We start from the raw sequence: 18912 nt of genomic DNA, 5'->3' as shown, positions 1-18912 counted from the left end.
ATTATATTTGTTAACTTGGACATAAATTATTAATAGGACTGTTTTAATTATCCAAGTTGACAAATATAATAAGAAAAAAAATCTCTCTTTCTATTTTATCAATAATTTTAATGTAAATTTGATTAATTTTCTGTTATATGGCAACAAAAAAATTGCTTGTTGCAGGAATTTTGTTTCTTGGTTGTAGTATGTTTATCTGTTTTAAATAAATGAGCTCTGACTTGGAAAAAGTGTGTTTTCAAACTCATGTTTATATGAAAAATTTTCATTCTGTTAATATGAGAAATGTGCATCTGAGAATTATCAAATATTTCAGAAATATTTAAAATAATTTTTTAATCTGATTGTGACCAGTGGTTGGCATCTCTTTGATGTCATGTCAGGATGATGTCATTGTGTGTCTATTGACACAGAAGCCATGATGACAATTTGTTTTTGTTAGGAACTAGGTCACATGAGTGGTTACTTGTGTAAGTGATCAGATTTTGGATGGAGATGCTCTATGAGACAGCAAGACAGAAGTGAATCACTCTGATACCAGTTTAACAAACAATTAACTGTTTAATTGTTAAGAAAAAAGTGGGTTACAGGATACATACATTATACTATGTCGAAATAACTGACCTATTCACCATAGGTTGCGAGAGAGAGAGTTTACATGATATTTTGTGTAGACATAAATACTTGAAATTTGGTTTGATCTGTTGGTAGACCAGAGCCAGGAGAGTATTCAGTCTTTTTCAATGGTGGAACTAGGGAGAAGATTGACAGCTTAGAGAAGTTCAGGATGTATTGCTCCCAGATCTGAAAGTTGACAGATAATGTTATTAATATTGAAAAGTTATATTATTTAGTTTAAATTGTTCAATTTAAAGTCCAAATTCTCGCATAATGATTGATAAGTGTCAAAAAAATTTTTTTTAAACAAATGATATGCTAAAAAGACATTTTACATTAACTTTTATTTCATAATTCACTTCATTACATTTTAATATGATTAATTCAATACATTTTAACTCTTAAAATTGTTAAATTTTAATTTGTTTAATATGTTTTCTAAGAGAAGATAAATTATATTTACATTTAAAATCATTTAGCCTGCCATCATTCTTGTTTGTCTTGTAATGCAAAGTCTACCAGAAGTTGCACCAGTTGCAAAGAAGGAAAAGTTTTAACTCATAATGGAAGATGTGTTGATTATTGTTATGAAGGATACTTTGAAGTGAATGGAGAATGTCTAGGTAATATAATGTTTTAGTAATTTGATTTTAACACATAAATAATATTTAAACAATCAATTTTAAAATAAAGTAAGACACTCTATAACCAATAAATGCTGTGAAGTATGGGTAAGTAATAAATGACAAACATTCTCATAATTCCTTATGGTTTCTTCTTTAGGTTTACTTAATTCTAAATAAGCTGGATCTTCCAAAATCATTCTAGAATATAAAATTCGAATACTGGTAGCCCTCGGTGTATGCCACAGTTCCATTCCTACAAAAGCCGGTGCAAATCGAATCAGAATAAAAAATACGCAAATAATTTTGTTTATTAATACAATATAATACAAAATACATATAAATTTAATACTTAAAATGTATTTTATCATAAAATAAAANTTTTTTTTTATGTAGGATCTTTACATTATTTTGGTCAATATTACAGTTATTTAACGTACAATGTTCTAGAAAGGCTGAGTTGATTCTATGATGTTTTAAATCTGCCACATGTTCTTTTAGTCTAATCTTCATCTTTCTCTTACATCTTCCTCTCAACAAAAACTGAAATAAATGAATGAGTTATGCCAGGTGTTGATTATTATGCTGCATTGCGGTTTTGAAAAAAATAAATAAATAAACAAAGCATTACTGTATCAAAGTGTGGTACAGATGGATATAAAGAGATAACATCAATTTTGTAAAATTGATATGTTTTGGGTGAGATTGTTTCTACCATTTTGATAATAATTGATTTGATCTCCAATGTTGAGGAGATGAATTACTAGAATGGGAGATTAATGCCATAAAAAAAAGATTGCTAGGGCCTTTTCTAAGAAATAAATGGGATAAGTGCATTTGTTAACTAATGGGCATGAAGACCACCCAGGCTTGTGTAGTTTAATCTCAAAGAAGCACAAGCAAGTCACATTTGTAAAAGGATGCAGAGAGCTGGTGATAATGGAAGTAAGATCAGAACATGGGATATTTTTCTAGTTGTCCGTAAGACTGTAGGAGTGGGGTCACTGTACAGTCTGGACAGTAGATCCACATTATGCCAAAAATTGTGTTGCTCTAGTTGTGAAGTCAGCATTGAAACATAGGACAAATCTTTTAGTTTTTTCCAAAATTAATTGTATCAGGTTTTTGTTGTGGAGGAACTGCTTCACCAATCTACAATTCTTGTTAACAGTCACAGAGTTCTATATATGATTGGAAGAATAAAGTTCAGATATAGCTGCTATTTCCAAACTGGGTTGCAGGTGCTGACAACTTTTTGCCACTGCCATGATGGGATGAATTAACTGGGCTGTGGAAGCTTTTATTTATAGAATGTACTTAGGACCATATTCTAAAATGCAATGAATATTGTTATGATCTATGGCATTAGAGTAACTTTGGTACTGTATCTTGTGAGGATGATTTGAGTTGTGGCTGGAAGACTGCAGGAGCCAGAGAAATTTTTTGTTTATTTTTTTCGGTTACGAGTCATTGTTTATACAAGATGGATTGAATTTTAACTGGTTGATTATACAAATGCATTGGATTGCATGCTAATGTTATCCTTTCCAACTTGCAAATATTTGCAATGAAAAACTAAGGTTGGATATTTTTTGATCACACCTTGTATTTTGCTAGTTCTTTTGTTCTATCTTTTACTGTTGCCCATTTAGCCTTCACCACAAGTTGTGATTTCATGTGTTTGTATAATTTTGTATATTCTTTGTTTGCTTGAGGATGACATTTCAAAATGTTGAAAGTACTTGAATGTATTCAATTTGTGAAGTAAATAAATTTAATGTTGAAAGACAGTACATTTCTTCATAATCCTAGCAATAAAATGAACAAAAGGAGAAAATAAAATATCACTGTAATTACTCATATATAATCTGCACTGAAAATGTGTCACGTTCAGAGATTTGAATTACTGTATTACATAAATGCAGCTATGTGATTTTTTTTATTTTCATTTGAACAGTTTTCTGGAAAAGTAGCATTGATGCAGATTATATATATATATATATGTAAATATATAAATATGGGGAAATTTAATTTCCCCATATTTACAAGTTATGGACAGATCCAGAAAATTTACGTTAATGTCACTTTTCTGTTCCATTGATAAAGTCACACCATATGGGTTATTATTAATTTTGTTAAGGAAATATTGAGTGCTATCACTATTCCTCCAAATGATGAAAACATCATCAACATATCTTGCATATACAAGCATATACAAGTATGTCATTTATAGTACAGAAGTTTATTCTATTCCTTTAAGTGACCGCCATTTTAATTCAGATCTCGTTTACGTTGGTGCCACTATGAGACTTTTAAAACAGAGGCTTAAAGAACATAAGTATTCCATTACTAAAAACGTGGACAGCATCGTCCTTGCAGCCTTTGCTAAACATCTAGATATTAATGTACATTGGGAGAAAGCATCCATAATTAGGACAGCCACCAACAAACAAGTACTTAAACATATTGAAAAACTTGAAATTTACAAGGCGCATATTAACAAAGGATGCGTCAAACATAGAGATGCAAAAAGTCTATCTTTCGTATGGAAATATTTTTACCATGACGATTAATTTTCTTAATACTTTATTTAATTTAATTCTTTACCGTGATTAATTTTCTTAATATTTTATTGTAATTTAATTTTGTTTTTACGTTTTATTTTATTTTTATTTTGTTGTAATTAATTTTCAATTTTTAAACCGTTGTATCGCTTGCGTTCTATTTTACATTTGTTTTTGTTTTAATTAATTAAAGTGGCTTAACTGAAGAAGACTATTAAATATAGTTGAAAACGTTTTTATTTTATTAAATACTTTGTTGCTGGAAATACTAAGGTGTTTGATTATTTTGATTAAATTAAGATATATTTTTAAATCCTTTCTATTTGACCATTGAATATGTGCCATTTCATATCATTTGGGTATCGTGATAAACATGACAATGGTAGGTTGAAATAACCACTCTTCATCTGGTTTTTGTTTTAATGGTGGTTATTTTATAGAATTTGATTTATATAACTGAAAATGTTATCTTGCATAAGGATTTATCACACTGAGTGCCCAATCTAACACATTTAAAAAATTTTTTATTTTTCTACTGTAACAAATTTAAAGAATTTTTAAAATATGTTAGATTGGGCACTTGGTGTGATAAACACTTATGTAATATGATCTTTGTCAATTAATCAAATGATATAATATAATATTATAGAAGGGTTAGAAGTACAAAATAATCTAACGATCTTAATCTTTGCTGCTGTTACTTTTTGCTCAAGCAATGCCTGGTTCATCTACTGGTTTACAATAAATACAGTAAAGTTCCAGAAACTTGACTCTTGATAACTCAACATTCAATAAAACTCATTGTGTTATTCAAAACAAAATAAAAAGTGTAACCCAATTTTTACCTTTAGAACTTAACACTAGGATCAAATAAGTTATCATTCTTGATTGGTGACACACTATAATAGCATCAATTCCATGTGTCAATGAAGAATATAACTCTTTTTCTAAGGTGTGACTGCAAATGTCACTAACTCAAAAGTATCAATATTTTTTAAAATTAAAATTTAACCACAAATAGAAATAGCCACTATTGATACATATACAATTAGTTAATATGTATACAAATTTGCAAGTATAACATCTTTGCAAAAATTCTGCTATTTAGACTTGCATCATTGCTATGAACAAAAGACTTATCACTTTTGGTACTCATCACCTTTTCAGTCTATGTTAAGTCAAATTTTCAAGACTTTCCCATTTTAGTAATTCAAAAAACAAAAAATAGCAGATATTTACACAGTTATGACTGTACTTCTCCTTAAGTTAAAGCTCATATATATTCTTGGGCATTGAAGTTCTCAGAAACAGATAACTTACAAATTTTACCTTGAGCTAATCTACTATCTGAAAACATATACATTTCTTCTGTAAAAGTTCGTCCGATGGAGAATTATTTTTAATAAAATAAAAGACAAAACTGTCCAAAAATGATCACCATTTATTACTTGTGTTCCAAGACTAAAACATTTTCGGCGACTGACCTTCCTTTTTAGGCTACTTGTCGCCGTAAAGTTCACAAAAAGTCCTTTTAAAAACACAAAACATCCAATTAAAATTTTATAAAATTTTTGAAAAAGGAACTGGTGACATGCAGTTGTCTTGCTTCCATCATACATTCTTTTGGGGTTTTCTTTTTCTTTTTATCTACTAAAGAGTAGCGCTGGAAAATGTAGATTTTTAAAGAAGTTGCCCCCTGGTGATGATATATGTAGAAATTTCTTCTGTAAAAGTTTGTCCGATGGAGAATTATTTTTAACAAAATAAAAGACAAAACTGTCCAAAAATGGTGATCCTTTTTGGACAGTTTTGTCTTTTATTTTATTTTATATACATTTCTTATCTTTCATTTTGGGAAAGTTATTGTTTGAAATTATAAATTATTAGATAAGTTACGTATCAAAATTGCACTGAAGGTAAGCCTAGTACTTAAACGTAAGCTTATGAGTTTTTTAGAAAAGAGTTATTTATAGAAATATTTTGCATATATAATTTTATATTTTATGCTTATTAAAAATACAAGATTATGAAACTAAAAAACTGAGACAACTTATCAAATATGGTAAGTGAATCACAAAAATTAATAAAGTGTGAACACACACTTGATGCTAAATTACATAAATAACACTTTAAACAACTGTCTTTTGGTGTTAAAAGTTTTTGTATAAACATAAAATACATGCACAAATACTTTGATGATAAATCACAAAAATATAATAAAGTACAAAAATAATTGACTGTGAAAATATAAATGAATTTCTTTATTAACTTTTTCTATAAGTCTCTTCCAACTATATGAGCATTCATATTTATAACTTTTTATATTATTGTGGAATTATTTATATTGTAATTTATTGAAACAGAGGTAAAAATTAGTCATTTTTAAGGGAAATTTAAATGTCTAGTTATTGAAACTATAAAATTACTGTAGAAAAGTTGATACTGATCTAACAAAAATATAGATGAAAATTTTGATTTTAAAATGTAATATATTTTTCAGCAATATACTTTTATTTTAATGGTTTAAGTAGGTGAAATGCCAAAAATATTTTAAATTTTTATGAATTAACTTTGGCTCAAATAAATTATTTTTCCCAATGTAGAGTGTCATGTTTCTTGCAAAACCTGCTATGGTGCTGGCATTGATGAATGTGTATCTTGTCCTGAAAATGTAAAACTTTCCTTTGGAAGTTGCTCTTCAAAATGTACACCAGGAAAATATCTTGACTCAGATGGAAACTGTAAAGGTAAGGTGGTTATTTTTACAAATAAAATACTTTTCTTGAAAATTTATGTAAATTTTTGATATAAGCTGGTAAACTTAAAACATTCTTTATTATAAAATTTAAATCAAATATTTTCTTATCGAGTTATAAGTATTGAAAAGTTCACTAATAATTTTACAGAAAATAACTGGTTGAGATATAATATACATTAAGTTGAATAAATGTGATAAATATGAAGAGAATGTTTAATGAACAACTCATATCAACACTTCTTACTTCCCAGTCATATTTTTTTAATTAAACAAATGTTCCCAGTTTTGGTTTTTATACTTTAATACCTAATGATTTAAAAAGGTTTTTCTTTTTAAAGTAATGAGTATGTAGAATGATAATTCAATAAATTAAAAGATATATTTTATTTGTTCTTAAAACAATGGACTTCAATTTGCAACTAGAAACAAAAATGATGATATTTAGTTCAAGGAATCAAAATGCAGCTCACTCTATGACATTTTTGTAAGATATTTCGTATCTCATTGTCAAATTGAACATTTAACAAACAGATTTTAACATAGAACTTATTAATAAATTTGAATAATATCTAAACAAAACAAAGTTTTTAAAAATATTTTGATTTTGTTTTATTTTAATAAAGTTTTTGTTTAAAAATCAAAATATTCCAATTATAATAAATTAATAAATTAGTAATGTAATAAAGCAATCATATAACAACACTGTATGTAAATAAAACCTGCTAAAATTAATCAACTTGAATTGGTAATAATTAATCTTCAAATTACACATTTCTGTCTAGGCATTTTATGGTGATGTTAAGCATCACACCTTTGGATCTAAATATGCCCCTTTATTCTTTTTATTCAAAATTGAAGATTAGTTTATAACAAATTGGAATTTTATAACAAATTCCAGATTATTCACAGTAATCAATATGCATACAAACAGGGATATTAGACGATAGACGCTTTGTTGCATTTGAAATTGGATAAATCGAATATAGTTTCACTCTTCATAGATCTCTCAAAGCATTTGATAGCTTGAATCTGGAACTTTTAGAATTCAAATTGCAAACTGTTGGCTTAAGAGGACTTTCTTTAAGATGCTTAAAATCATATTTGTTAAACAGAACTTACTATGTTAAAAATGGACAGGCTATCTCCAGTTTGTTTAAACCAAACAAGGGCATTCCTCAAGGTTCAATTTTAGGTCCTCTGCTTTTTAATATATATATTATGGACAAAGAGATTAATTGAGCATTATTCATAATGACCATATATCAGTAGACAACATAATCATGTATGCTGATGATATAGGGTTAACTTCTCGTATGAATGCTGTAAATAACGGCATAAGAGAATAATAAGAGAATGTAAATAACATTCTAAAAACATTAAATGGTTATATGGAAAAAATAGGTTGGAAATTAATAAAAACAAGATGAAATTTCTCTGTTTTGCCAATAAAAACAAAAAAGTTAATTTTGACCACCTAAAAATTGAAATACAGTGGTACCTCAGGATACGAAATTAATCCGTTCCGAAACTGAGATCGTATCATGAAAATGTCATAAGGTGAATCATTTTTTCCCATACAATTACATGTAAAACCAAATAATTTGTTCCAACACAAAAAACAAACTCAGATTAAAGCTAAGTAGTACAGTACATTTAAAAAAATAAAATAAATAACTATAGTAAGGAAATCACTGAAAAATGCGTTTTGTAGTTGTAAATGTATAAATAACCATAATAGAATAATAATTGATAAAAAAAAAATGTAGTTTTATTTTCACTTTACCTTTGAGGATAGACGACGGTGGAGGTGTAAACTGGTGGCGGAAGAGAGGGAGAAGGGAAATGATGCTAACACTTAACTTATATAATATAATCTAACAATAACTTAAACATAACCTAACACTAATTTTTTTAATATTTTTTGTCTTATACTTTTTTTTTAATTTTATTCACTGCTTTTTGCTTTCTTTCCTTCACTTCCACCAGCACTTTCACTGGATAGAGGTCGCTTGGTAAATTATCTAACCAAAGAAGTTTGGCTTTGCCTACTTTTTAAAATGTTTCTAAAATGACTTTGGCAAATGTCATTACTCTGAGCATCAATACGGCCAGTGTGAATCTTTTCGGAATGTTTATTTTCAATAAAATCAGTCACTTTCCGATAATAGCTCAAGATTTCCTTTATCGAGCGAGATCCTTCCACGATGAAGCAAACACGCGGACTGAGATCGATGAACAGAAGTGAATAAAAAATGGCGCTGCGAAATAATGTAAGATCGTATGGTGAGTTTTTGTTCGTATCGTGGAGCAAAAATATGTTCGAATTTCATGTCGTATCCTGAAAATTTCGTATGCTGGGGCGTTCATATCCTGAGGTACCACTGTAACTGAAAATAACATAGAAAGAGTAAGTGCTGTAAAGTTTGATGACCTGTAACATTTGATGATAATCTGCACTGGAATAGACAAATAGATGGTAATGCTTTATCCTTGGCAAACCATATTGGGATAAATAAAAAAAAATTCAAAACTTTTTAAGTATATTACAATTGAAGCAGTTATATCATATATGCGTGGAATCCAAAATAAAATATGGAATTATAGTCTGGGGAATTGCATCTTCATATACTATTAACAAACTTCAGGTGGTACAAAATTACTTTATTAGTTCAATTCATAATTTACATTTCAGAGAATCAGTGTCAGAACTCTATCACACTGAAAATATTGATAGAATATATGAAATCTACATGAAACAAGTCCTGTTGGAGCGTTATAAATTTATAAAGGGTAACAAGGAAAACAGCTGTCTAGGAAACAAAATAAATGAACATCGAAATGTATCGACACAGGATACTCTCAACATCTATGGATATAATCTTCCAATTGTTAAACTTACGGTGGGAAAATCTGCACCGATTTTCCAAATGACTTCCAATTGGAATAGTTTGAGTGATGATCTAAGAAAGATATCAAGTTACAAAATCTACAAAAAACAATGTAAAAGACTTAAGTTATTAAGTTATTATTATTAATCACTGTAAAAGGAGCTACGAAAATAATGTAAAATAATCAGATTGCATTTTGGTTATTAGTGGAATTAACCCTCTTACTGTTTTGCTTTATTTGTTGGTTGTTTGTTTGAAGATATTCAAAAAGGCCTGTCTTTTTGATTAAAAAACAACACTTTGGAACAAAATTGAAGCATTTGAATGGATAATGTAATAAAAACAACAGATACATGGTCAAAAACTTTTAATATATAAAAACAAAAGAGAATATACAAAATAATATACAAAAACAAAAATTAAAATCACATGTACTGTACCTTGTTCATATGACTGATGGTAAAAATAAATGGCATTTAAAAAAATATACTAATTCCAAAAGAAAGAAAATAAAAACTTAATGATTACATAAAATTATTAATGAAAATCATATTGTAATTGTTCTCTCACAGTACCTATTTTAGAATTAATCACTTTCTAAATAAGAAAACACTTCTTGTAAAATGTCATTGCAGTATGCCCATCACTTATTCCCAGTTTATTTAAAAGTTTCTTCACATCATCTGTCTTTTTCTGCATAAGTTTATTCCCCAATGGTAACAAATCAACTGATATATGACCATTTTTTACCTTTTTTTAGTGTTGCATGTTTGCACATCCCTGATCTATCAGAATAGTGCTGTTTTCAACAAACATATTTAGAGTTTAATCTTACTACTTTCATTTCAAATACTCTAAAATCCATTTTTATCTTAATCTGTGAATGAACTTAATCTGTGTTTTCAATTACCAAGTTGCCGGTCTTTATCAAGAACATGTATTTGTCTTATATGCACAAAAGTTTTATTTTAGTCTTCTGGTAAAAGAAGCAGTTTAGTTTTTCTTAACGTATTTTCTGTTTGTATTTTTGCCGTACTAATGGTGTACGAGACCGCTTTCTAGCATAATGAAATAAAATGCCTTAAAATAGATAGAATAATTAACTAAAAATAATCCCCAAACAAAATAAAATGGATTGGAATTGACGCTTACACCCTATAGTATATTCGTTACTCAGAAATGCTAATGTCCCTTGTGATAAACATCTGAGGGTTTACTCCATTTCTGTGTCAGACAAGAGTCGGCCAACAGCTCCAGTACCTAACATCCACATCAATTAAGTACCACACCTAACATCAATTAAGAAGAGTCACATTGCAGCCTCTTTGGCAGCTTCTGCTACATATGATCAAGTTCAAGTGCATCTAGACAATACACATCTTATACAACCTTACAGAGAGATCAGCCATCTGAAACATTTAGAGAAACTGTAAATATACAAAACTTGAAAGAAAGACATAGCCATTAATTACAAGTACAATAACAGTGTTTTGCAAGCATAGAGATCTTATTTTGAAATCCTCTGAAAGAATTTTCTAATTGGCAAACACCCAAATTCATGCTTGCTTTACTGTCCAATCAGATTCTTATTTCACACACTTTTCTAAAAATTTGTTTGATTCTATGTTCTTTTTTCAAACAGTTTATAACCTGGCAATGATTGCTAAAAGCAATCAAAAATGTTAGTTTCTTATTAAATTTAGATTACTTTTGTTGGAGTTTTGGTGTTTATTCTTGTATTATAGTATAGTCTTATCAAGTTATTTGTTATACATTTGCTTTTTATTTATAAATCTAGTCTCCCAATGATTTATTCCTGACTATGGGGCTGATATGTAGAGATTGATGTGTAAATTTAGATATTTATATGTATTGATTTTTCTGGAAATTCTAATAAATTATCTAAACTATACACATTACTTACTTAAATCAGAATGGTATTTATCTCCTGAAAAACTCATACTAACCTTATTTATTTCAGGTCATTAGAATATTGTCTATGCAGCATTTATAATGAAGAATATTACATAAATAAAAAGATTTATATTTGTGTAATTGTTAATAAACAAGTTTTCATAGGCAAGTTTGGTTACATAACTAACTTATTCATTGTTATAAATTGTTCTGATATACACACAGTTGTTTATCAAACAAAGTATAAAAAATACTATACAGGTGTCCTAATTCTAAAAATATACAATCAGATCTGCTTATTGTTATCTATTGTTTAATGTTTAACAAAATTAACAGTTCCAAAACATATAAGTTATACATATATAAACATTTCTAAGCCCAGTAATTATATTAAAGCCAAATGATTGTAGGATTAAATTGGGCTCTATTTCTGCTACTAGGCCAAATGATTAAATATTTAATTATTAATAGTAGTATAATATAGCTCAATTCAATCTACAATTGTTTGGCTTTAATATATGTATTAAATAACTTATTAATGTTGTTATAATTACTGGTATTAATAATAATAATCATAATAAATAATCTTCAAGTTATATATATTTTTTAAAATTATTGTTATAAGAAGTCCGTTTAATGTTAAAGTAAATAAAATCAGAATTTCTACAAATTATGATTTTATTTATTATTTTATAATTATCTACTAAGAACATTTTATATCAAACAACTTTTTCCTTTAAAACAGATTTTGGTTGAGGTTTTGGACTCTGGTCGAGACCTCACAGATAGAATAAAATAATTAAATCTCCAAGTTTAAGGTTGTTATTCTGTTAATAATTTATACATTGGATAGATTTTATGTTCAATCTATGATCACATACAGTTTTTTTCTCACAATCTTGTGCATAAGGTGGTGATTTTTAGCTTTATGCATTTTTAGCTTTTTTTATGCATAGTTATACTGCACATAATTGCCATTTCTCAAATTTGTTAATTCTGAAAAATCCTGTAATGTGTTTTCTTTGCATGTGTTCTAAAGGGTAATGCCATACATTGGTTTAGACTTTGCAGAACCTGGGCTAATGTGAAATGAGTTTAGCTAGAAATAAGTGATGGGAGGGCCCTTCTGAGAAGCCTCGGAAGGGCCAAAAAGTGATTTTTTTTGTATTTTTTGTAAACAAAATTAAAGCTGCAAAAAATTAAAATTGTTTAAGGTCATAGTGCTCATGATTGTCTTAAGGAGACAAGCATTTAAAGTCATAGCAACTTGCAAACCACCATGTTATTACATCATGCATAGCTTATAAACTTCCATGATGTCATGACTACGTTTTGTAGCAATTGTGTAAGATCTCATGACTTTTTGCTCTCATGGTATTTTGATGACTTGATGTCATTAACATCAGGTTACCAAAAAGTGACATCAAAACAGAAATCATCACCTTGTGCATGCAATTGTGTGACAATAATGGATAATTGTATGCAATTGCATGTGTAGGATGATGATTTTATGCAATGGCTTTTTTGAACACTGAAAAAAGTATAAAATAATGTAAAAATAATATAAAAAGTTATAAAGCTGAAAAAAATTCTTTGAAATTTTTACAAAGTCAGATGGATAGTACATAATATGATAATATCTAATAAGCATACCTAGGTAAGTCAATTTTATGCAAAATTATGATTTTAATAGTCGATAGATACTTTATTAAATTATATAATTTAGTTTTAATAAAATTTAAACTAAAAATAATTAGATTATTATTTTCTTAATAGATTGCCATTCTAGTTGTTCTTCATGTATTCTACACTTTGAGAAGTTACAGCCAATTTGTATGCTATGCAAAGAACCATCATATTTTTCTTTAGGTGAAAGCTGTGTGAAAGATTGCGGAATCCAATTTTTTCAGAATGATTTTGGAAGATGTGAAGGTAATATAATTTTTAATGAAATACAGTAGACTCTCGAAAACTCGGCACTCGATAACCCGGCACTCCGGATAACTCGGCCACACTCTGGCAGGGCAAAAATACACTTAGATAATTAATTTTCTTCATAGACAGCTTTATGCCTCATAAAGTATTTTTCTGAGGTCTGTCATAAAGTATTTTTCTGAGGTCTGAGTGTATACGAGCATTTCATCGTGAGATTGATGGATTTCAAATTGTGAAGACCATTTCCCCCCTCCAAAAAATATCTCTATATATGCATTGTGAACTGTTATTTGATATTTGTAATAATTTTTGTTTAATTACTTTATTTCAACTTTTTTTTGCTAATTATGTATTCGCTCGAACTTAGTTAAAACCTTAACTGTACCCCGAACAACAACCAAAGTTGTAGGAGGAAATTCGTCTATTTTACCGATCTAGGTATTCCTCTTTTTTAAATTTTAATATCGACTCAAAATAATTTAAAAAGACAAATTATAATAAAATGGTTTATTATCCAACTATCAGAAATTTCACAACATGCCAAGGAAGAGAGGAAGGAGCAATTAAATAATTAAAATTATAAAGGATTTAAAAATATATATAAAAATGGGGAATATCGCACTTCTGACAATCGCTGCGAGTGTGTGGGCTAAATTTGGAGAATCCGTGCTTCTCGCATGGACAACTGTATGTGGCCGGCTCACGCGTCGGAAAATCTTCTGATTTATTCGTGTACGCACCAGACAGAAAAACAAAAAATATCATGCATCCACAAGCACTCCAATAAATAAATAGAATTGAAACAACACTTTGAAATGTTTTCCAGATGAAAATGAATAATAATAATGTTTCAATAAAAATGATAAAATGTAAATTGAATTTTATCATAACAAGTTTGCTTGAATTTCATTTCTTCTGAGATTGCAGCAATGCATGATGGGTAAGCTAGTTGTATAATAAAATTTGTGGTTTTTTTAAAAGAAAAAGAATGTTTAATTATTATTGCTTTATTGTCCTTATTTCAATTCTTATTATATTTGTTAACTTGGACATAAATTATTAATAGGACTGTTTTAATTATCCAAGTTGACAAATATAATAAGAAAAAAAATCTCTCTTTCTATTTTATCAATAATTTTAATGTAAATTTGATTAATTTTCTGTTATATGGCAACAAAAAAATTGCTTGTTGCAGGAATTTTGTTTCTTGGTTGTAGTATGTTTATCTGTTTTAAATAAATGAGCTCTGACTTGGAAAAAGTGTGTTTTCAAACTCATGTTTATATGAAAAATTTTCATTCTGTTAATATGAGAAATGTGCATCTGAGAATTATCAAATATTTCAGAAATATTTAAAATAATTTTTTAATCTGATTGTGACCAGTGGTTGGCATCTCTTTGATGTCATGTCAGGATGATGTCATTGTGTGTCTATTGACACAGAAGCCATGATGACAATTTGTTTTTGTTAGGAACTAGGTCACATGAGTGGTTACTTGTGTAAGTGATCAGATTTTGGATGGAGATGCTCTATGAGACAGCAAGACAGAAGTGAATCACTCTGATACCAGTTTAACAAACAATTAACTGTTTAATTGTTAAGAAAAAAGTGGGTTACAGGATACATACATTATACTATGTCGAAATAACTGACCTATTCACCATAGGTTGCGAGAGAGAGAGTTTACATGATATTTTGTGTAGACATAAATACTTGAAATTTGGTTTGATCTGTTGGTAGACCAGAGCCAGGAGAGTATTCAGTCTTTTTCAATGGTGGAACTAGGGAGAAGATTGACAGCTTAGAGAAGTTCAGGATGTATTGCTCCCAGATCTGAAAGTTGACAGATAATGTTATTAATATTGAAAAGTTATATTATTTAGTTTAAATTGTTCAATTTAAAGTCCAAATTCTCGCATAATGATTGATAAGTGTCAAAAAAATTTTTTTTAAACAAATGATATGCTAAAAAGACATTTTACATTAACTTTTATTTCATAATTCACTTCATTACATTTTAATATGATTAATTCAATACATTTTAACTCTTAAAATTGTTAAATTTTAATTTGTTTAATATGTTTTCTAAGAGAAGATAAATTATATTTACATTTAAAATCATTTAGCCTGCCATCATTCTTGTTTGTCTTGTAATGCAAAGTCTACCAGAAGTTGCACCAGTTGCAAAGAAGGAAAAGTTTTAACTCATAATGGAAGATGTGTTGATTATTGTTATGAAGGATATTTTGAAGTGAATGGAGAATGTCTAGGTAATATAATGTTTTAGTAATTTGATTTTAACACATAAATAATATTTAAACAATCAATTTTAAAATAAAGTAAGACACTCTATAACCAATAAATGCTGTGAAGTATGGGTAAGTAATAAATGACAAACATTCTCATAATTCCTTATGGTTTCTTCTTTAGGTTTACTTAATTCTAAATAAGCTGGATCTTCCAAAATCATTCTAGAATATAAAATTCGAATACTGGTAGCCCTCGGTGTATGCCACAGTTCCATTCCTACAAAAGCCGGTGCAAATCGAATCAGAATAAAAAATACGCAAATAATTTTGTTTATTAATACAATATAATACAAAATACATATAAATTTAATACTTAAAATGTATTTTATCATAAAATAAAATGAAATGTTTTTATTAAAAAATTTAGTTTCAGATCTCTTACATTTTTCGGAAAAAAGTATTCATCTTTAATTGTTTACATTTTTTGTTTTCTTTCATTAAGAATTTTGGAATATGGTTGACTGGATGTAATGATGTTTCTTTCTACATTTGCACTTCGCTTCCAATCATTGTCTAACTCACAAAGTTCATCCGTCAAACTTTCCATAGTTGAAAGAATACACTTTAGATTGGCCATTTTCATAATTCTTGGAGTTTCTGTTTCATCATTCTTCTGTAGCTCTATGTCAGGTTCACAGCTCATTTAAATCTAACAGTTTGTGGAACGTTTTCTATTGGTCTAGATCTGACTAATCCCAACAAGCCACGATTCTGCCATGACATGTGGTGTCGTAGTGGACTTGTGTCTTGCTAGGATTGGTCAAATCTGGACAAAATCTAGTCAAATTCAGCATAGAGAAAATCGGAGAATTACACAGCGAAATGGTGAATTGCACAGCGGCATTATTGTGAATTGGCATTAATTGAACCGGCGTAAACTGAGGGTTACCTGTATAAAATCAAACAGTAAGATGAAGAGTTCGAATAAAGGGAATTTATGTGCATGCATCTCCTATGTCACTTTTAAATAAGATTGAACACTTAATATTGCTATCAAGTAAAGCCTGTTACATCAGTGATAGAGACATCTCTTCTCTAAAATTAATGCATGTGGATTTGCAGTAACTTTAAAAATTTTTATTGCTTCTAACTGCTTGAGGTGTTCTGCGTGTGGGGTAGTAAGGATGATTTGGGTTCTAGTAAAGTCTGCTGTAATATCAAGGTCTGTTACATATGTGGAGAGTGCCGTGGTACGCCTATGCCTACTATGCTGTATATCTGATTTATGCTCATGTGTTCTGACCTGTATTAAACGTTTAGTAGACCCAATGTACAGTACATCATTTCTCTATCTGATATGTTATCTCTGATAGAGACGCTATAAATGCTCAGTAGTCTGTTGGGGTTAGGGTGATCTTTTCCGTTATGTAGTAGACTGAATATGGAGGGGCATCTCCTGTATGTAATACTAATTCTTCATTTTTTGGCAATTGTGGTGTATAATGATTTTAAATGTGGATTAAAAGTGAGAGGGATCCTCTCCATATCCTTTTCCTGTTTATCTCTTGGCATTTTTGTCAAAATGGTTGATCTTGTCAGTGCTGTTTGCACACACTTTGTATAAGGTTGGTTTAACCATGTGCCCTGGCTATCCATTCTATAAGCCCTAATTCCTCTGCCAGTACTTGAGGGTAGAAGAATGTGTGAATGCTCTTCTAAGGCTCTGAAGGCTGCCATCTTGTGTGGGAATGGATTACATGATCCAATCAGCATATATGTGGAGATTGCATGTGGTTTATGATAAACAGACATCTATATGTCCAACCCCTCAACCCTAATATCTATGTCTATGAAGTGGACCCAGGTGGTGCTATATTGTTCCACCTCAAGGAAAAGCCCATACGGATTGTCATTCATTGCGTTGACAAACTGTGTCAGATTTGGTGTTGTCCTCCAGAAAGTGATGCTCTTGTCAGTGTATCTTTTGTACAGGACGATGCTGAAGAGGAAGTGGTGGAGGGTCATGCTTCCCAATTGTCTGAAAACCAATTCAGAGGCCCCCGGAAACTGGACTGCCCATGGGGACTCCTCTACCTTGTGTGTATACAACCCCATTAAATTGAAATATAGAACTATAACACACCAAGTGGGCCAAGTCCAATATGTGTTGATGCATTGCTCTATCATTCACTCTTGCAAACAAGAAGTCTCTGAGAACATAGAAACAAGGGGGTAGCTCTATGGAGGGGTACAAGGACTTAATGTCTAACACCATAATGTATTTGGGGGAAATTCCTTTGAACTGCTCTAATAGTTCTATTGCACTGGAGATGGCAAACTGATATCCATCTAGGTGTGGAGTAAGCAGAGTATGTATAGCTTTCTCCAACCTATATGTAGGTGCTATAGCTTTGTCAATCACTGGACAGAACGGTGTTGCCCTTGCTTGTGTATATTGGCAAATGCAAATAATTTAGGGACATTTGGTGAGTCAGTGACAAGGCTACCCATAGCTAGGCTGCTCACCAACTTTGTATTTGTGAAACACCTAACTCTAGATTGCAACTTATCTATCTAGCCCTCCTCTATATCTGTACATTGTGCCACATTGACATATTTGTGAAGGTGCCTCTCATATGTTTTGCGTTTCATAAGAACTAAGTCTTTGGCTTTGTCTGCCCGACCAGTGTAACTCTGTTTAGATGTATTCATGTAAGTGTATACCTTATCTTTTCCCTAAGCTCCGAAACTTCCACTGACCGGCAAAAGGATCTCCAAATCTGGGATGATCATGATCTTATGTGGGAGTTTGGAATGTAAGAGACAAGGTATTCCAACAAATTCTAATAAACGAACAGTTTATTACAAACAGAATTAACAACCAAGATACTGATGCACATCAGAAACGAAACTACATAGATAGATACAATTGGTCTCTGCTCTCGTTCAGGTTTTTACAGGAAATTACTACCGCGTGATTGTATTCTAAAAACTAACTTATAACTAACTTAAACCTAATACTACACTAGTAAGAAAAAAAGAAGAAAGAAGGAAGAGAAGTCTACCGGTAGCTAGCACAAGGGTCCTGATTGGGGTGGTCGATAACTATAGGGATTTTATCAGTCGACATCGGATTATATACCATTCCTTGTATGGTAGTCTTCACTGGGATTTATGTATATATTCGGCTCTCATCGGAACAAGTCCCTGGTCCTTTCTTGGACTCCTTTCCACTTGGTCCTTTCGGCCTTTTTCTTTGTCGACAAGTTCCAACAAACGATACTGACGATTCGTCCTACACCTCTTCTCTCGGTGTCTAAAGCCAAACTGTTCTCCTTTCTCACCCCTTTGTCCACACTCAC

General features: G+C 30.0%; 1 protein-coding gene across 1 annotated transcript in view; it reads left to right on the top strand.

Annotated features, from left to right (window-relative positions):
• Positions 1 to 18912, top strand: part of LOC111639622 (extracellular matrix protein FRAS1-like) — a 181214-nt gene that overhangs the window by 70249 nt on the left and 92053 nt on the right. The window contains exons 7-9 of the mRNA XM_023385519.1: positions 6409 to 6552; positions 13142 to 13297; positions 15428 to 15571. Of these exons, the coding sequence (XP_023241287.1) occupies positions 6409 to 6552; positions 13142 to 13297; positions 15428 to 15571 (444 nt within the window). The remainder of the gene's footprint in view (positions 1 to 6408; positions 6553 to 13141; positions 13298 to 15427; positions 15572 to 18912) is intronic.

Source organism: Centruroides sculpturatus, unplaced genomic scaffold (genome assembly GCF_000671375.1).
Source record: "Centruroides sculpturatus isolate CEXI.00-Female unplaced genomic scaffold, Cexi_2.0 scaffold976, whole genome shotgun sequence".
NCBI classification, from domain to species: domain Eukaryota; kingdom Metazoa; phylum Arthropoda; class Arachnida; order Scorpiones; family Buthidae; genus Centruroides; species Centruroides sculpturatus.
Note: the sequence above shows the minus strand (reverse complement) of the source record. Positions and strands in the feature narration are given on the sequence as shown.